This window comes from Hemibagrus wyckioides, linkage group LG26 (genome assembly GCF_019097595.1).
Source record: "Hemibagrus wyckioides isolate EC202008001 linkage group LG26, SWU_Hwy_1.0, whole genome shotgun sequence".
Taxonomy (NCBI): Eukaryota; Metazoa; Chordata; class Actinopteri; order Siluriformes; family Bagridae; genus Hemibagrus; species Hemibagrus wyckioides.
Genome location: NC_080735.1, coordinates 2,569,228 through 2,590,545, shown reverse-complemented (window position 1 = coordinate 2,590,545; position 21,318 = coordinate 2,569,228). Strand labels below are relative to the sequence as shown.

The window sequence follows — 21,318 nt, the reverse complement described above, 5'->3', positions numbered from 1 at the left end:
CTCCACCTATACGTAAACCTTCACCTCCACATATACGTAAACCTTCACCTCCACCTATACATCAACCTTCACCTCCACCTATACATCAACCTTCACCTCCACCTATACATCAACCTTCACCTCCACCTATACGTAAACCTTCACCTCCACATATACGTAAACCTTCACCTCCACATATACGTAAACCTTCACCTCCACCTATACGTAAACCTTCACCTCCACATATACGTAAACCTTCACCTCCACATATACGTAAACCTTCACCTCCACCTATACGTAAACCTTCACCTCCACATATACGTAAACCTTCACCTCCACATATACGTAAACCTTCACCTCCACCTATACGTCAACCTTCACCTCCACCTATACGTAAACCTTCACCTCCACCTATACGTCAACCTTCACCTCCACATATACGTCAAACTTCACCTCCACCTATACGTCAACCTTCACCTCCACATATACGTCAAACTTCACCTCCACCTATACGTCAACCTTCACCTCCACCTATACGTCAAACTTCACCTCCACCTATACGTAAACCTTCACCTCCACATATACGTCAAACTTCACCTCCACCTATACGTCAACCTTCACCTCCACCTATACGTCAAACTTCACCTCCACCTATACGTCAACCTTCACCTCCACCTATACATCAACCTTCACCTCCACCTATACGTAAACCTTCACCTCCACCTATACATCAACCTTCACCTCCACCTATACGTAAACCTTCACCTCCACCTATACGTAAACCTTCACCTCCACCTATACGTCAACCTTCACCTCCACCTATACGTAAACCTTCACCTCCACCTATACGTAAACCTTCACCTCCACCTATACGTAAACCTTCACCTCCACCTATACGTCAACCTTCACCTCCACCTATACGTAAACCTTCACCTCCACCTATACGTCAACCTTCACCTCCACCTATACGTAAACCTTCACCTCCACATATACGTAAACCTTCACCTCCACCTATACATCAACCTTCACCTCCACCTATACATCAACCTTCACCTCCACCTATACATCAACCTTCACCTCCACCTATACGTAAACCTTCACCTCCACCTATACGTCAACCTTCACCTCCACCTATACGTCAACCTTCACCTCCACCTATACGTAAACCTTCACCTCCACATATACGTAAACCTTCACCTCCACCTATACGTAAACCTTCACCTCCACCTATACATCAACCTTCACCTCCACCTATACATCAACCTTCACCTCCACCTATACATCAACCTTCACCTCCACCTATACGTAAACCTTCACCTCCACATATACGTAAACCTTCACCTCCACATATACGTAAACCTTCACCTCCACCTATACGTAAACCTTCACCTCCACATATACGTAAACCTTCACCTCCACATATACGTAAACCTTCACCTCCACCTATACGTAAACCTTCACCTCCACATATACGTAAACCTTCACCTCCACATATACGTAAACCTTCACCTCCACCTATACGTCAACCTTCACCTCCACCTATACGTAAACCTTCACCTCCACCTATACGTCAACCTTCACCTCCACATATACATAAACCTCACCTCCACCTATACGTAAACCTTCACCTCCACCTATATGTCAACCTTCACCTCCACCTATATGTCAACCTTCACCTCCACATATACGTAAACCTTCACCTCCACCTATACGTAAACCTTCACCTCCACCTATACGTCAACCTTCACCTCCACATATACGTAAACCTTCACCTCCACCTATACGTAAACCTTCACCTCCACCTATATGTCAACCTTCACCTCCACCTATATGTCAACCTTCACCTCCACATATACGTAAACCTTCACCTCCACCTATATGTCAACCTTCACCTCCACCTTCACCTCCCAAACTCGGTAAAACAATTAAAAATTTCTTTCAGTCATTCAATAGAAGTTGTTGGGAGCAAATAAACAGAAAGGAAAACTGGTTCCTACTTTCAAGCTTTGAGAATTCACAGGGTTTTAGTTTAAAGCAGCATTTCTAATAGAGTGCATGCAGTAGATAATTAGTATATTTCACAGTTTTGCAGACCTACAAAAAAGTTATCACAGAAATTGGGCTCAGAACTCAGATGTAACTAGATGTGTAAGGTACTCGCACTTTCTACAGGGGTAGGTCTCAGTTAGATGTGATTCTGTCCCATTTTCATTCTGTAATACTGCAATACAAGTCCAGCAGCACTGTCTGATACACTGAAAAAAAAAAAAAAAACTAGATTGAATTACTGCTGCGTTATTCTAACATGCATGTTTTTAGCTGCCTAAATTCAATACAGTAGTTATAATTCCCATCAGTGCCAACATCATTCTGAGATTTTACAGTATACTCAATTTACATTAAGATAAGTTTGAAATAATGGATAAAATACAGCTAGTTGTGGGGGTTGCTGGTTACAATGTGCTGAAAAATACGGGTCTGAGTTTCTACATTTATTACAAGAAACCTTTTCATAATCCCAGGATGCAGCTCTGTATTGGAGTCTAGGATTGGTTCCTCAAAGCTGGACTCACTAAAACACCACTTAGCAGAAACACAGGCAGAACTTTCACCCTTGCAATTCAGTGGTTTACATATTAAGCATGGCTTCTTGTGGATGTGGATCTTCAATCGCCTCCATGTCTTCATTAGACATGCACAAATTCCCCTCATGCGGACTGCTATAGTTTCCTGTAATTAATTTAGAATCAGTTGAATAAGTGATTATTCAACTGTGACAAAAGACAACTTCATCAGGTACCGAAGGGCCACTCACAACAATAACTTAAAAAGTATGCATGTACTTATAGACCATTCATGACACTAATTTAAATGTTAAACAGCCATTTTAAGGGCTTATTTTTTGTTTGGTATTCGTGAATTTAGCAAACCAAGACCAAAAGAGATTTAACCAAAAAGCATACAAAGTTTAATCAGAATCTGCCGTAGGACCCATATTTAATTTATAAATTATGACCTAACTACATATTACATCATAATACTTCATTATTATATAACTATAACATGGTCAGTTTTAGGAAAGTTACTTTAAAATAGTAATTAATTACTAGCTACCAATTACATAGTACTTAATGTATTATCTACCCTGTCTAAAAAGCATTACCATACTTATTACTAATTATTATTATAATTACATCATTAGGTGGACAATACAAGTATAGACATGAATCTGCACGTTTAATTGTTTCAAATAATATACAATTGCATAAATTCTTCTTGGACTGATCAGAGTATTTGAAGATAGAAGAATAAAGATATTAAAACACATTAAATCAACAACAAATTTACATAGAATTGTTCTATAGTTTATACACTATAAAAATGAAAGACTTAGCCAACAGGATGTCATCTTCCCAGTCCACGTGTCTCACTTTGATTTGCAGTGCAACAGGTTTTTCACCACATGGACCGTGTTCTAAATCTTTGTCAAAGCTTCAATCGCTTTCAATCAAGTTTCAATCACCACAGTGCTGTCATCTGTTAAAGTCGTGCTTCAAACTCCACTGCATGAAAACTTTCTTTTGTGCTCATAATACATATTGTGCTCATAACTTTGTTGCAGTGCTCCCAGAAACGCCATGCTCTTTTCCACGTTTTAGCGATCGCAGATTGTCTTTCCATTTTGCCATAAAAGTAAAATCATGTATTTTTCAAATTAATACAAACCCACATGGCTCTGTTAGCAAACACAGATAGCAAATTATAAGAAACACGGTTCACTCAATGCCCTCCTCTCATTTGCTGTGGGGCAATGACTTCACAAGAATCCAACTAATAATATTTGCAGGTCTTTCAAATGCATGATACAGAGCAGAACTGGCTTGTATGAGGAAGCATATAAAGTATTTTTCACACATAGATAGTTAGTAAATGGTGTTCAAGAATTATTTGCAGTTGCATGCAGAAGAAATCTGAGTTTTTCTACTCCACTGGGTAAAGTAGACCAACAAGCCACAGCATGTCCTGTCAGCACAATGATTGCAGGTCAGAATGCTTTAGCATGGGAGCTCACTACAAAGCTGGAAGCCATTTTCCAGCATCTCAAGTCACTCGAAAGAAAAGTGGAGATAACAGAACAGAGGGGGACACAGGAAGAACTGCCAAATAAACCAAAAAGGGCACATAATGTGACCATTGCGGTAAGTTGACCATTGTTTAATCGTGTTTTAAAACATTAGGGCTACTACTCTTTCATGTTCTTCTCATGTGTATTGTTACTCTCCTTTGTTTGACCTGAATAGTCTCGTCTTAAAAAGGTCAAAAAATCAATTTATGCTCATATTAAACATTTTATATATAGCATTCATGTGAATCCCTTTTATTTACATTATTATTTACATTTACATAATTTTTCAAAACAAGAGAAGTTGGTGAAATCCATTAAAACTTTTCCAATTTCACCTTTTACAGGAAGCAGTACGACTTCTGCATAATGTAGAAAACAATCCACACAGATATGATTCACAAACTGGGTAAGATTGTTTATACAAATATTTTGACATTACTTTTTGGTATTGTGCATTAAATGGTTATTGTGTATGTCACATAATCATATCTGGATTTCTTCTCTTTACAGGGTAAATTCCCCCTAAAATCAAATGGTGACCTCACATCTTCTGAAGGAGTCGTGTGTGAGTTTTGTTGATGGTGACCCAGAGGTTTTCAAAGATATTTTAAATGTTGTTAAGTGCATTTTTGCTCATTGCATTATGTATTTAATGAAGTGTTGCTAATAATATATATTTTTGTTTTTTTCAGCATCCTGCAAGACATATTATGAAGGAAATATTCAATGGACCAACCTGACAAAACAGAGCTGAGGGAGTCAGTTAAAGCTTTGGCCAAAAACAAAGAAAGAAAGAAGTAAGAGTAAGTTGAGGAATTTGATAAATGTTCCAGACTGGGTTTGCTTTCTACTCATTTCCAATTGCTATTTCAAAATGCTATTAGCTTTTTCAGTGGTTGGCAGTGTGTAAGTTTCTCTTATGTTTTGCAGTTGCTGGAGTCCAGGTGAAAGGTCTTCCAGACAGATGTAGAACGACGCCTCTGGAACTTAGCAACAATTGATTTGACACACAGAAGCCCACAACTTTCAGCTTTGTGCCAGAAGCTACAGAAAAGACTGGAAGCAGACCCACACTATGTTGCCACCCATCACTTCCCTGTGACATGGCTGACACAGATTCAGACAAGTATTCATTTACTCACCTGTAATTTTATGTATCTATATTGTTCTAAGTTCTGATGTTTGCTTTTTTTTATTTACTTTTTCAATATTATTTCTATTATTTTTTTAAATGTATATAGTTTTATATTCCATATTGTATTGTTAATTTTTATATTTTATTGTTTTATTATTTATACTTATATTTTGTATATTTTACTTTGTTCTTTTTTATATATTTGATTCTTTTAATAAAAGATATCTGAAGTCCATCACTGTCTGAGCAGTTCTATTGTGAAAAATATTGAAGACCTGTAAGGTATATGAGCATGCCTACATTTTTGGGGTGTGGGTGGGCTGAACTCTAAGCCTAACCAATAGAATAAAAGAAAATTCATATGCTGGCCCAATAGCTGTTAAGGTTTTAGGATGGGCTAAAAGAGGTGGAACCAATAAAAAGTTTTCAGTGGATCCTGACATAAAAGAGCTATAGGTGTGAAATGCAAATATCTCTTGGGTGTGAAAAATTCCCCTGAGAGAATTATCTACCATGGCAACTAATGGTCATAGCACGGAAGTTTACGTCAGTTACACACATCCAAAAATGGTATATACCCGGGCGTACAGTATAAGGACACGTGGAATTTCACATTTCCACTGCCACTATATTTCTGAATTGCCAGTATATTTCTGAATATGCCCGAAAATCAGAGCAGTTTACAGGAGTTCACTGGTCTGTATACAGCTCTTTTCATGCAGTGAAGAATTTTTTTAGGAGTGATTAAACCAGACAGAAAAATTAAATTAGGTTTGGTGTTTCACCAGAGCACTGTAGATATTCTGAATACTGAATACATTCATATTACTGCACTGTTTATGTAAATGTTAAATTTGGATGTCTGTCTTTCAGAATTTGATCAACCATGGAGAAAAATGCCTTGGGGGTAAGTTTCTTTACTTTTATAGAAAAATATCTCATTACTTTGAGTGAGAAATGACTATTTTCCTTCTTTAAGATTCCTATGGTGTTAATTCTACCCCTGAACTGATGGTCAATATGTATCCTCACCTCTGACCAGAACCTTTTATGGCATACATTTCCTCTTAAACTTAAAGGGATTACCTACTTAATTTGATACAGTTTATTAAATGATTATATTTCTTAATTCATTTATTTAATTGTTTGTTTGTTTATCCTCTGAATAGATGAATAGGAAATGAACACTATATAATCATTTGATTTACTCTCCTGGTGTTATGTAATGAACGAACATCCTAGCAGTTCCTATTACACTTTACATCAGTATAGAAACTTATCTGAATGCTCAGTGTCATGTTTTATATCATTTATACAAGGGCAAATTTGATTTGATCTGATATTATTAGAAAAAAGGAACAAATCGAACAGAAACTGAGGAGTTTCAGGATCAAGGGATCAAGTGGTTCGTCAAGATTCTGGTTGTTGGTGAAGTCGGAGCAGGAAAGTCCAGTTTTATAAACTCTGTTAATAATGCTTTCCAAGGACGAATTACCTCAGGGGCTCTTGTTGATGGGACAGGTGGAACCAGTTTCACAAAAAAGGTAAGTATCCTATAAGTTCTACTTTAAGTTCTACCAGCAACAATAAACAGATACTAGGGACTAAAGGAACACATGATATATAATACACCTGAATTTGTCTTACAGTACAAAACTCATTATATTGAAGCAGAAGATGGATCCCATTTGCCTTTTGTCTTTAATGATATCATGGGACTTGAATCAGACAAAGAATCTGGTGCCAAAGCAGAGGACATCATTAAAGCCATAAACGGGTCTCTTCAGGAAGGATTCAATGTAAGAAAATTGTAAATGCAGTCAGAGAATTACATATTAACATGTAAATTATAGACCTATTTATATAATAGTATTATAGACCTATTTATATAATAAATAATTCTTCCCTGTTCACATTCAGTTTAAGGGTACATCCCCCAACTCTGAGATGGACCTTGGCTACAGAAGCAACCCAAGTGTTGAGGATAAAACCTACTGCCTGGTCAACATTATTGCTGCAGACAAAATGTCATTATTGGATAATGGGGTCATTGATAAGATGAAAAAAATCCGTCAGGCAGCTACACATCTAAGTAAGAATGATTATTACAGATGATAATCTTCCAAAATTTCATATTGAAGATATACAAACCTTTAACATAGTAACAGTAATAATACTCCATCAAATAAAAGCAAGATAAACTTACCATTAACAACTTTTATAATACTGACTAATTAGTTTGTATAGAAAGCTGTTCATATTGTATGGATTGTTTATAAATGATTTATTGTATCATCTAGACATGCCTCAAGTAATCATCATGACAAGAGCAGATTTAGCATGCCCACTAGTTCAACAGGACATAAGGAAGATCTACAGCAGCAAGAAGATCAAAGAGAAGGTCATTATTTGGTTTAATGGGTGGTGTAACTCTTATTATGAACATGTTTTTTTTTAACTTAAGGTAAATACTTTCCTACATATATTAGTGTTATGAATTGGTATTACTTTGAAATAAATTTGATGAATAATCCATAATTTTGCAGTTTTCCAAATAATTTACCCCACCAAAAAAGCTAAAAAAAAAAAAAAAAAAAAAAAAAAATATTCAGCTTACTGAGCAAAACCAGCATTGGCTGTTATTACACATGATTCCAGTCTGGGTTTAAGTTCCTGGTCAGAATTTCAAAAATCTAATTAATTCGTCTGTTCTGCAAACTCTGCCATGAATTCTCAAATATCACTGAACTCTAAGTAGAGCGTAAGTCTGTAATTTAGTCTCAGGTGTTAATCTTCAGTATTAGTTCCTCCCTAAGTGATCATAACTCATTTGTGAATACAGAGATGTCTGGAATAATTAATAAGTAAATGGAAATCTGTTTTATTCTTACTCTGCCCACTCTTACTTTACTAAACTCTGCCTTACCTCTACCTGTGTTTGTATTCTTCCAGATGGAAGTGTGTAGTAATCTGCTGGGGATTCCCATGAATTACATATTCCCTGTGAAGAACTACCATGAGGAGATACAGTATGTCAACTACAAACCTAGTGCAGAGCTTTGGCACATGGATGTTACTCTGTCGCCATCTTGGCTCCCTGGCCGGGAAGAGTGTGTGGCCTCCGCTGAATGTTTTTATTACCTTCTTATGCACATGTACATACACTATATTGCCAAAGGTTTTGGGACATCTGCCTTTACAAGCACATGAACTTTCCATGAAATAACATCCCATTCTTAATCCCCATTCTTAATCTGTAGGCTTTAAAATGATATTAATATGAAGTTTTTGATTTGTGAGGTCAGGCACTGTTGGATGAGAAGGTCTGGCTCACAGTCTCCACTCTAATTCATCCTAAAGGTGTTCTATGGGGTTGAGGTCAGGACTCTGTGCAGGCCAGTCAAGTTCCTCTACACCAAACTCACTCATCCATGTCTTTATGGACCTTGTTTGTGCACTGGTGTGCAGTGCTGTTGGAACAGGAAGGGGTCATCCCCAAACTGTTCCCACGAAGTTGGAAGAATGAAATCGTCTTGGTATGCTGAAGCATTAAGAGTTCCTTTCACTGGAAGTAAGGGGCCGAGCCCAACCCCTGAAAAACAACCCCACACCATAATCCCCTCTCCGCCAAACATTACTCTTGTGACAGTGCAGTCAGGCAAGTAGCATTCTCCTAGCAACTGCCAAACCCTTATGCCAGACAGAGAAGCATGATTAGTCACACCAGAAAGTCCAGTGGCAGTGTGCTTTACACCACTGCATCTGACACTTTGCATTGCACTTGATGATGTAAGGCTTGAATGCAGGCCATGAAAACCCACCTCGCAACTTCCAGGATTTATATGATCTGCTGCAAACATCTAGGTGCCAAATACCACACCACACCTTCAGAGATCTAGTGGAGTCCATGTCTTGACAGGTCAGGCTGTGTTGGCAGCAAAAGGTGGACATAATGTTATGGCTGATCAGTCTATATATACACACATGTGTGTGTATATACTGTATACAGTGTATATATATATACAGGGGTTGGACAATGAAACTGAAACGCCTGGTTTTTCAAGATTCAAGAAGCTTTATTGTCATTTCAACCACATATATCTGACGCAGTACATAGTGAAATGAAACAACGTTTCTCCAGGACCTGGTGCTACAGAAACATACAACAACAAAGTTCAACATAAAAACAACACCACAGAGCTGAACAGCAGATTGTCATTAGCCACGTAAAGTGCACAGTGTGCAGCTAGGTGCAAACAGAGCATAGACAAGACAGTGCAAAAAAGACAATAAATACAATAAAGACAACACAAAAGAACACAGGACACTTAGCGCCGAAAAGAAAGAAAAGAACATGTGTATTGGAATGTAAGTGAAATAAGATAAGATAAAGTGAAATGATGTAAAAAAAAGTATTGTGCAAAAAAAATTGTGCAAAAATACACAGCAGCAGTTGAGGTTGTGCAAATAGAATAAACATAAATATAACTATAGCAGCGGATGACAGGTTGAGGTAGTGCAATAAGTATGAACAATATAAATTATGTGTGTGTGTGTTCACACAGTCAAGAGAGAGTGTGTGTGTATGTGTGTGTGAGAGAGACAGAGAGTTGATATACAGTTCAGTCCTGTGTGTGTGTGTATGTGTGTGTGTGTGTGTGTGTGTGTGTGAGAGAGTGTAGAACAGTTCAGTCCCGGGTGTTGAGGAGCCTGATGGCTTGAGGAAAGAAATTGTTACACAGTCTGGTTGTGAGGGCCCGAATGCTCCGGTACCTCTTTCCAGATGGCAGGAGGGTGAAGAGTGTGTGTGAGGGGTGTGTGGGGTCAGCCACAATGCTGTTGGCTTTGCGGATGCAGCATGCGGTGTAAATGTCTGTGATACAGGGGAGAGAGACTCCGATGATCTTTTCAGCTGTCCTCACTATCCGTGGAAGGGTCTTGCGATCCGAGGCGGTGCAGTTCCCAAACCAGGCAGTGATGCAGCTGCTCAGGATGCTTTCGATGGTCCCTCTGTAGAACACAGTCAGGATGGGGGAAGGGAGATGGGCTTTCCTCAGCCTCCTCAGGAAGTAGAGGCACTGCTGGGCTTTCTTGGTGATGGACCTGGTGTTGAGTGACCAGATGAAGTTCTCCGCCAGATGGACACCAAGGAATTTGGTGCTCTTGACGATCTCCACCGAGGATCCGTCGATGGACAGCAGAGAGTGGTCACTCTGTGCTCTCCTGAAGTCAACAACCATCTCTTTGGTCTTGTCAACGTTCAGGGAGAGGTTGTTGGCTCTGCACCAGGCTGTTAGATGTTGCACCTCCTCTCTGTATGCTGACTCGTCGTTCTTGCTGATGAGACCCACAACGGTCGTGTCATCAGCAAACTTGACAATGTGGTTGGAGCTGTGCATTGTCGTGAGTCAGCAAAGTGAACAGCAATGTACTGAGCACACAGCCCTGAGGAGCTCCAGTGTTCAGTGTGGTGGTGCTGGAGATACTGTTCCTGATCTGGACTGACTGAGGTCTCCCAGTCAGGAAATCCAGGCTCCAGTTGCAGAGAGAGGTGTTCAGGCCCAGGAGACTCAGCTTCTCAATCAGCTGCTGAGGGATGATTGTGTTGAATGCTGAACTGAAATCTATGAACAGCATTCGAACGTAGGAGTCTTTACAGTCCAGGTGTGTGAGGGCCAGATGGAGGGTTGTGGTGATGGCATCGTCCGTGGAGCGGTTAGGACGATACGCAAACTGCAAGGGGTCCAGCGAGGGTGGTAGCTGTAACTTGATGTGCCTCATGACGAGCCTCTCGAAGCATTTCATCACGATTGGTGTGAGTGCGACGGGACGGTAGTCATTGAGGCCGGAAACCATAGACTTGTTTGGCACATGGACGATGGTCGTTGTCTTGAGGCACGTAGGGATGATGGAGCTGCTCAGCGAGATGTTGAAGATGTCAGTGAAGACATCTGCTAGCTGCTCTGCACACTCCCTGAGAACTTTGCCAGGAATTTTGTCTGGTCCAGCAGACTTCCGTGGGTTAACTCTGCATAGAGTTCTCCTCACGTCAGCCGTGGTGAGACAGAGCACTGGGTCATTAGGAGGAGGGATGGTCTTCCTCACTGTTGTGTTGTTCTGTGCCTCAAACCGAGTGTAGAAGTCGTTCAGAGCATCTGGAAGGGAGGCATCACTGTCACAGGAAGGTGAAGTTGTCCTGTAGTTGGTGATTGCCTGTATGCCTTGCCACATGCGCCGGGAGTCTCTGCTGTTCTGGAAGTGGCCGTGGATTCTCTGGGCGTGTGCGCGCTTCGCCTCTCTGATGGCTAGGGACAGTTTGGCCCTTGCTGTTTTTAAGGCCGCCCTGTCCCCTGATCTGAAGGCAGAGTCTCTCGACTTCAGGATAGCACGCACTTTCACAGTCATCCACGGACCACAATAATTCATTAGTATGGTGTAGGGCCTCCTTTTGTGGCCAATACAGCATCAATTCGTCTTGGGAATGACAGATACAAGTCCTGCACAGTGGCCAGAGGGATTTTGAGCCATTCTTCTTGCAGAATAGTGGCCAGGTCACTACGTGATGCTGGTGGAGGAAAACGTTTCCTGACTCGCTCCTCCAAAACACCCCAAAGTGGCTCAATAATATTTATTTATTTATCTGGTGTCTGTGCAGGCCATGGGAGATGTTCAACTTCACTTTCATGTTCATCAAACCACTCTTTCACCAGTCTTGCTGTGTGTATTGGTGCATTATCATCCTGATACACGGCACCGCCTTCAGGATACAATGTTTGAACCATTGGGTGCACATGGTCCTCCCGAATGGTTCGGTAGTCCTTGGCAGTGACGTGCCCATCTAGCACAAGTATTGGGCCTAGGGAATGCCATGATATTGCAGCCCAAACCATCACTGATCCACCCCCATGCTTCACTCTGGGCATGCAACAGTCTGGGTGGTACGCTTCTTTTGGGGCTTCTCCACACTGTAACTCTCCCGGATGTGGGAAAGACAGTGAAGGTGGACTCATCAGAGAACAATACATGTTTCACATTGTCCACAGCCCAAGATTTTTGCTGCTGGCACCATTGAAACCTACGTTTGGCATTGGCACGAGTGACCAAAGGTTTGGCTATAGCAGCCCGGCCATGTACATTGGCCCTGTGGAGTTCCTGATGGACAGTTTTGGTGGAAACAGGAGAGTTGAGGTGCACATTTAATTCTGCAGTGAGTTGGGCAGCTGTGGTTTTATGTTTTTTGGATACAATCCGGGTTAGCACCCGGACATCCCTTTCAGACAGCTTCCTCTTGCGTCCACAGTTACTCCTGTTGGATGTGGTTCATCCTTCTTGGTGGTATGCTGACATTACCCTGGATACCGTGGCTCTTGATACATCACAAAGACTTGCTGTCTTAGTCACAGATGCGCCAGCGAGACGTGCACCAACAATTTGTCCTCTTTTGAACTCTGATATGTCTCCCATAATGTTGTGTGCATTGCAATATTTTAAGCAAAACTGTGCTATTACTCTGCTAATTAAACCTTCACACTCTGCTCTTACTGGTGGAATGTGCAATCAATGGAGATTGGCCACCAGGCTGGTCAAATTTAGCCATGAAACCTCCAACACTAAATTGGCCAGTGTTTCAGTTTCATTGTCCAACCCCTGTATATACACACACACACACACACACACACACAACCTATAGGTGTCATATGAATGAATCGTTCATGAACGACACATCACTACTGGTCTTCCCGGAGCCTTCTGCTGTTCTGTCTGCTCGTAAATTGTAGCGTCCGGTTAGCTCAATAGTGCTATCAGAAATGCCACTGTTCACCATGTCTCTGTAAAGATTAGGATGTTGCAGTCCTTTAATCTTTTGTTGTTGGCGATACGAAGTCGATGTTCATCCATCTTGTTCTCCAAAGACTGAACATCCGAAAGAAAAGTGCTGAGTAAGGGGAGCCGGTGTGGTCCTAAACTTAGGTTAACCCCCCGCGCCTCCCATGACTTTGTTTACGGGTCTCCGCCCGGCTGGGAAGAGTGTGTGGCCTCTGCTGTTCTGGAGATCTCAGCAGGGATGAGTCGAATGTGGACAATGTCACTGTTGGTGTGTTTTAATTAGATTTTTAAAAGTTTCTGTCGGCTATATGACGTTAAAATAATACTGTTCTGTACAATTCTGAGTAGACGCTGCGTTGTGCATGCACCGCCATCTAAGGTCGGAATCATGACAGATGAATACACATACACACGTGCCTATATTTAATAAACATTTGTTTAACATTTAAGAAAATAGTAAAAGTACAATTGACGAAAGAAAGATCGATATGTTCATGTTAATATCAGATAACAGTATACAAAAACAAAAAACATATATACTCACGGTTTATGGTTGCACAGATCTACTGTAGTGATGTGTCGTTCACAAACGATTCGTTCATTTTGAACGAATCTTTCCCATGACTCGAGAACATCGAGTCGTCTCGGGGAGTGTTTCGTTCATTTTGTGTTGACCGCGCATGCGCAACATCGCATAAGCTCAGTAAACAGAAAAGATTCGTTCACCTTCTTCGGGTTTGAGTCTTTTGTTTTTGTACCATGACATGACCGCTTAATTGGATACAGAAATGAATTCATTCTCAACCGTCCTTACAGTTTTTTACTCTTACTGTTATGTGATGCATTATAGCTTTTTTACTTCCTACAGACTATAAATGTGTGAATATCTGTCATTATGGTTCTTTTCCATAACACTGAATGTTTTAATAAAGAGTTAATGCTTTAAACTTCATTAGGGAAAATCATTCATTCTTTTCTTTCTTTCTTTCTTTCTTTCTTTCTTTCTTTCTTTCTTATTTATCTATTTAGTTTTTATTTTATTTTATTTATTAACTTACTGTTTATTTATTCTTTGTAATATTTATTTGAATAAACATCAGCTAACCCTGCAGTGTAGAAAATAGAAATGTATAAATTCATGCATAAATCTAAGTGTTGTTTTTAATCCATATGCAGTTATTTAATAATATAGATTGCCTGTGTAACCTACACCTTTGTAACATATCATTTTATAACAATGTACAGACTCTTGAATTGTTGTTTATTGTTTATTTTTATTTATAAAGATTTATAGCAAAGGAAATAACTATCCCAAATGAATTTAAATAAAATAAATGAAAACTCTATAAAACCACAGAGCCTAATAGCCATTACCATTTAACTTTTTGCAATATAAAGCCTAAAACAATACTGCAAAAGAAATTGGGCTTAGAAATTAGATCAGGCTCTTGAAGTGGAGTGAACCACTCTAAGCTCTGATCAGAAATAGCTATATTATCTAAAGGATTATCTATCAAATAAAATGGTTTTAAATTAATAGTCTGAATTTTTTATTGTCAATTTTTTCATTGAAAAAATTCATGAAGTCATTTCTGCTAAATGTAGATGGTGTGCACTTTTCTACAGTGGTTATACTCCTAGGTAGTTTTGCTACAGTGCTAAATAAAAATTTTGGATTGTGTTTGTTATCTTCGATTAGGGCAGAGAGATACGCTGATCTAGCAGTACTAAGAGAATTTTTATATCTCAGAAGGCTTTCCTTCGACGCAATCTGGAATACTGCTAATTTAGTTTGACGCCATTTACACTCTAGTTTCCTAGCTGATTGTTTTAAAGCTTGTGTGTGGTCGTTGTACCAGGGTGCTAGTTTCTTCTCTTTCCAGGCGGACAAGCTTCATTTAATGCTACGTACTCATTTTGTTTAATCCATGTTTCTCTTAAACAAAGAACACTGAACTCCTGATCAGTAATCAGTTCATTAATAATAAGTGCTTTAGTTGACAGAGATCTTATATTTAACAGTCCTAGCTTCAGATCAAAGGTGCTGGCTGTGCATTCACTATCATCTAGTTTTATGTTAATCAGGTTACTAAAACAAATTTTCGTTTGGTTCGGGGAATAGACTATACGGCCACAGAGCCGAATAACCATATCCATATCATTTTTAAAACAAAATAGCCTAAAAACTATATTACACAACAAGTTGGGCTTTTTAAATAATTACATTAAAAAACTAATAAAATAAATAATAAATAAATAAATAGGCTTGTTACACACTGGCTATATTTTTTGATACTGCACTGTAAAAAGTAATATGTTGAGTTTACTTATAAAAGCTGTGGAAACTGTTTGCCTCAAAATTTTAAAGCAAATTTAGTCATAAGTTTTGAGTTGGTACTACTTACTATAACTTTGTAGAGTTAACTTATGTATTTGTTTAAATGAGCTTTATAAGCATAACTCAAACAAAACAGTTCTTTTAACATGCCTGCTTGTTCATTTTACTAGAAGAATCTGTGGAAACTGATTGCCTTAAATTTCTCAAGCAAATTGTACTCAAAATTCTAAGTTGAGAATACAAAGACACACAGATTTGGCACAACACTAAAACATTTATTTGCTCTATTAAACAAGATTAATTTAAGACATTTTTTGCCTGTCATCATGGCCCGCCAAAAACATTTTAGACAATAAAAGCACATACTGCACTCATAAAATAAAGGACAATAACATTCTTTACAGAGTGGTCAAAAGCAGAGCTTGCAAACACTGAACAGTCTGTTAGTTTAGTACGGCTTTCCTAATATAGTTCTCTTTAAAACTGTCTTCTAATAAAACTATTATAAAACCAACTTTAACATTAAGTATACTTGACATTTTTCAAAACATCCTTTTTTCAACAACTGGAAAACACTGAAGTATCAGTGTAGTACTGAACAATTTCTTTTAGAGAAATTTCTTTTCAAACAGATCTCATCCCCCATTTACTACCATAATAGAAAAAATAAATACTATGGAAGTAAATGGGGAATGGGGAATCTGTTTGGTTACTGACATTCTTACAAATATCTTCTTTTGGATTCAGCAGAACAGAGACATTTATACAGGTTTGGAACAACCTGAGTAAATGACAATTTTAAATTTTGGGTGAACTATTTCTTTAATGATCATAAAACCAATAAGACAAGACAAGAATATTTACTCACCTGACTGTGTGTGAAAAGGGCTGGCCACCTTTCCACTGTATTCTTCCTTCTCTATTAGTTCCTTTCTATGCAAGGCAAATGTAGAATTCATGTTCTGGGCTATCAGTGCAGAATTAACATGACGTTCCTTCATGTCTTCCACCATCTCCTTCCTTTTGGACTCCATGCTGGCTTCATCTTCACCATCAGGGAAGTTCGGTAGAAAATTGATTTCAAACCTCTTGGGTGTTTTGATGTTTCTCCGAGGCTGCTATCCTGTTCTTTTTCCACCATTTATGGATACCTCCAAACATGCAGCTCGGTGCAGTTTTGAGTGGTAGTTACCCATTTTCCATCTGAGGCTATCATACCACCCATTCCACCCCTTAGATGAGCCAGGCTGGGTAAGGCAGGGATGTTTTTTTTATCAAAGCAGCAGCAACAGCCTGAAACTCTTCCTTATCTGGGTAAGCTTTGTAACTGTATCTCATGCTTAAGCTCATGCTTAAGCTCTCCTGACACTTGTAGATACGTTTGATCTCGCATGTACTGTAGATTTCCCTGATGTAATCTGTATTCAATGTCAAAGGAAAAGTAGGGATCTCAAAAGTTTCTGGCCATGCAGTCCGTAGACTATGACATGAATGATCATCAGAAGCCACAGACAGGACTTCAGTGTCAGCTGTGCTAGAGGTTGGTGTCGTCAAGAGGGAGACAATCTTCAGTGTGGGCTTATCTGGCAAGTCAGCAATGTCGGTAAGATTCACAAGGGAATTGTTGAAAGGGATGGCGCCGGTGAGGTCGGCTGCCATCACGACTGCTCCTACCACTTTTTCTTTGTTTTTGTCTTTTAATTTAAGTTTCAGTACAGACATACTGGCTAATTCTTCAACATGGAGTACATTCGTTACAATAGAGATACTCTTATTTCTATTGGTGTACAATGTACTCATAATTCGACGTTTTTGACCTCGGATCCAAGCTGGCCGAGTGAGATCCTGAGGGAGAACAAAGGACGTGACCCGAAGCGGCAGCCCCGAGGGAAACGAGCCGGTGTCAGGAACAGGCTGAGAACCCGTGCACACTGCACACCTCTGCCTAGCATCCTGCTCGCGAGAACAAGTTCGATGACCTCAGGGCCAGGGTAAATTTCCAGAGAGACATTCGGGACTGCAATCTCCTCTGCTTCACCGAGACATGGCTGAACCCAGCGGTGCTAGACCACGCCATCCAGCCGGCCGAGTTCTTCTCGGTTCACCGCATGGACAGGACACTGGACTCGGGAAAGTCGAGAGGAGGCGGCGTGTGTTTAATGGTGAACAACAGCTGGTGCGACAGCATGAGCATTGTTCCTCTCACACGCTCCTGCACACCCAACCTGGAACTACTGACCATCAAATGTCATCCTTTTTATCTTCCTCGGAAGTTTACATCGGTCATAGTCAGCGCCGTTTATATTCCGCCTCAGGCGGACACGGACACTGCTTTATGCGAGCTGCATGAAGCACTCATACAACACCAGACTCAACACCGGGACGCTGTGCTTATTGTGGCAGGGGACTTTAATAGTGCCAACCTCAAACTTTTACCAGCACATCAGCTGCCCCACCAGGGGTGAATGGACACTGGACCACTGCTACACTACAGTCAGAGACTGCTACAAGGCACAATCTCGCCCACCGTTTGGGAAATCCGGCCATGCTGCCATCTTCTTCATGCCAAATATATAAACAAAGGCCCAAGCAGGAAGTTCCGGCTCAGAGGGAGGTCTTACGTTGGACGGACCAATCGGTGACCACTCTACAGGACGCTCTGGAGGACGCAGACTGTGACATGTTCCGGCGCAGCTCTGATGACGTCAACATGTTTCCGTCCGCGATGCTCTGAGATCCTGCTCCGCTGTGTCCAACACGGGGCTCGCCAGTGGAAACATGGAGGAATATAAAGCTGCATCCTACAGGGTGCGCAGAGTGGTGAAGGAGGCGAAGTGGCGCTATGGACAGAAACTAGAGTCACAATTTCAACAGAGTGGCTCTAGGAGTCTGTGGCAGGGACTAAGAACAATGACGGACTACAAAACACCATCTTCCAGATTGGTGAATGCAGACGCTTCTCTGGCAGACTAGCTAAACACCTTTTATGCTCGCTTTAGCAGTGCTAACAGCACTACAGGCAGCACACACGAGGAGCATGACGGAGAGGACAGCGCGTTCATCATCTCGGAGCACGATGTCAGAAATGCATTCAGGAGAGTGAATACCAGGATGGCAGCAGGACCAGATGGCATCACGGGTCGGGTCCTGAAGGCCTGTGCTGACCAGCTTGCTCCTGTGTTCACTGAGATCTTCAACCTCTCCCTGGAACAGTCTACATTCCCGACGTGCTTCAAACGGTCCACCATTGTTCCTGTCCCCAAGAAACCCCAGCCTGCCTGCCTGAATGACTACCGCCCAGTGGCCCTGACCTAAGTGGTGATGAAGTACTTCGAAAGACTCATCAGAGACTTCATCATTTCTTCCCTACCTGACACCTTGGACCCGCTACAGTTTGCGTACCGTCTACTGAGGACGCCATCGCACACCTCCATCATGCAGCCCTGAGCCATCTGGACAGCAAAAGGGGGAATTATGTCAAAATGCTGTTTGTTGACTACAGTTCAGCGTTTAACACCATAATTCCCTCCATACTCACCACTAATCTGGAGATCCTGGGCCTCAGCCCATCCCTGTGTCGATGGATCTCCAACTTCCTGTGAGACAGACCTCAAGCTGTACGGGTGGGCAACCATGTCTCACCCTCTCACCCTCAGCACTGGAACCTCCCAGGGTTGTGTTCTGAGCCCCCTGCTGTACTCACTCTACACCTTTGACTGTGTGGCCACTTCCAGCTCCACCAACATCATGAAGTTTGCGGACGATACAGTGGTAGTGGGCCTGATCTCCAATAAGGACGAGACGGCCTACCTAGAGGAGATTAAAAACCTGGAGACATGGTGCGATCGGCCGAGGGTACCATCCACACCGAGCTTCCTGACCTGGACACCATATACAGCAAGCGGTGCTGGACCAAAGCCAGGAAGATTATGAAGGACCTCAGCCATCCCAACAATGGACTCTTCTCTCTGTTGCGGTCAGGGAAACGTTTCTGTTCCTTGAAGGTGAACACAGAGAGAATGAGGAGAAGCTTCTTCCCTCAGGCCATTCAGGCCCTCAACCAGACACCTAGAATCTGGACTTTCTGGACATATTCCCACACGACATGACATTCTACCTCAGCTGATTGTTGCACATGCAATAATTGCACTACTTTGTACTCTGCACTACTCTGTACACACAATAACACTCTCACTGTACATCTTTCCTGTACATCTTGTGTGCACACTGCACTGACACTTTACTCCCTGTTCAGTTGGACATTTATACTTGCCTATAGACATCTACATATATATTTATATATTTATCTTACATATGCACACTGTACATACTGTATTCTTTTGCTACACCATTTCAGAGTTAACCATTGTACTGTATTATGTTAGTGTATTATATTTTTGTTTTTATATTTGTTATTTATATTTAGTTTTTATAAAGCAGTTTTACACACTATTATTATATTATTTTTATTTTATTTTTCATATTATATTTACTGCTATTGATACTACATATATATATATATATATATATATTTATATTATTTATATTATATATATATATATATATATATATATATATATATATATACATAGACATATATTTGCATATGCATATCTGATCTTGACTTTCCACTGTCCACACTTTCAATTTTTCTTTTTTTTACTGTTTCTTTTTATGTAAGACAATCGTAAAAAGCATTTCACTACATGTCGTACTGTGTATGATTTCGTATGTGACCAATAAAATTTTAATTTGAAATTTGAATTTGAAGTCTGGATCTCAATACTGAAGTGTGAACGTGTACTGAAGTCCAGCTTTTCTTCAAGTTGCTCCATCAGGGAGTCAACTGTCTGTGGTTTGACAGGAAGTATGATTTTTCTGATGTCGTTTTCACAAACTATAACTCGGAGTACAGTCCTTGTCTCCATATTTGTTCTCTTTAAAAGGTTAAATAATTGAGCTTTCTTAATTTAAAGTGATAGCTTCAACAGAAAAACAATTGTCCAGTTGCATAATTCTAAACCCATCCTTTGAAAAAATGATTTGAAAAGTTTCACTCATCCTTGTTTAAGTGTACTTAAAAAAGTACACAAAAGCATTAATAATTTCATGTATCTTGTGCCATATAGTCCAAGCATTTAAGGCAAATAAATTTGTTTGTTGAGAAATCAACTTCAATATATAATCCATTTCAGTGGATCAACCCTTCACACAGAATAGCATTTAACTGCTGCTCTCTCGGAGTGCATGGAGGATGTGACAATTCAAAGAAAATGAATTACATTTCAGTTTGTTTCTCAATAAACCCATTGACATACTATTCGAACACTTGAAGTAGAAAGAAATTATATGATGCTTTTGTGTCCTCCTGAAGCTTGAGAGGCAATGCTTGCTATCTTCTGACATAGTAGTCAGATATCAGCAGTCAGAAATCATTTGTCTTCCAAATAAGAATGAGAATAAATAATTTCAAATTTGCAGAATTTATTAAGTCCATTAAAACCTAAATTATCATTCATTCAGCATATGATATAATGTTTGAGTGTAACATAGGTCCTGCCCTGAAGTTGATAGGCTGGCAAAGGAAACGGATCATTCAGATCTGAGGGTTTGGTGATTGACAGTGATAGCACATGACTGCAAAGTTCAAAAGAACGCAGGTGCTCAATGTACCAACATGTCAGATCTTTACACACAAACAGAACATCACTGTTAATGACAAGAATTTTGAAAATCTGTCTGAAATCAGGAAGGCCTGAACAAGTACCAACAGATACAACCATATCTGGATTATAATTGATTCCATCAATGCTCACAGATAATGCTGTGAGGACAGTGTTCTGAACTGCCCATGTTAATCTCAGGAATTCCTGAATGTTCTCAGGGAAAGTTGAACTCAAAGTACCAGTCACC

General features: G+C 40.2%; 1 protein-coding gene across 5 annotated transcripts; it reads left to right on the top strand.

Moving 5' to 3' along the window:
• The first annotated feature begins 1,613 nt into the window (after positions 1-1,613).
• Positions 1,614-11,433, top strand: LOC131346539 (interferon-induced protein 44-like). 5 transcript variants are annotated; one of them, XM_058380026.1, is made up of 11 exons: positions 1,614-4,178; positions 4,450-4,511; positions 4,616-4,670; positions 4,798-4,902; positions 5,036-5,231; positions 6,114-6,147; positions 6,590-6,784; positions 6,890-7,039; positions 7,161-7,332; positions 7,541-7,641; positions 8,193-11,432. In XM_058380026.1, the coding sequence occupies exons 6-11, from the start codon at positions 6,127-6,129 to the stop codon at positions 8,448-8,450; spliced, it is 897 nt and encodes a 298-aa protein (XP_058236009.1). In that variant the 5' UTR covers positions 1,614-4,178; positions 4,450-4,511; positions 4,616-4,670; positions 4,798-4,902; positions 5,036-5,231; positions 6,114-6,126; the 3' UTR covers positions 8,451-11,432. The 5 variants fall into 5 exon arrangements, with proteins under 5 accessions (XP_058236009.1, XP_058236005.1, XP_058236008.1 ...); XM_058380022.1 differs by having other exon boundaries at positions 4,798-4,908; XM_058380025.1 differs by having other exon boundaries at positions 4,616-4,697; positions 4,798-4,908.
• The last annotated feature ends 9,885 nt before the right edge of the window (positions 11,434-21,318 follow it).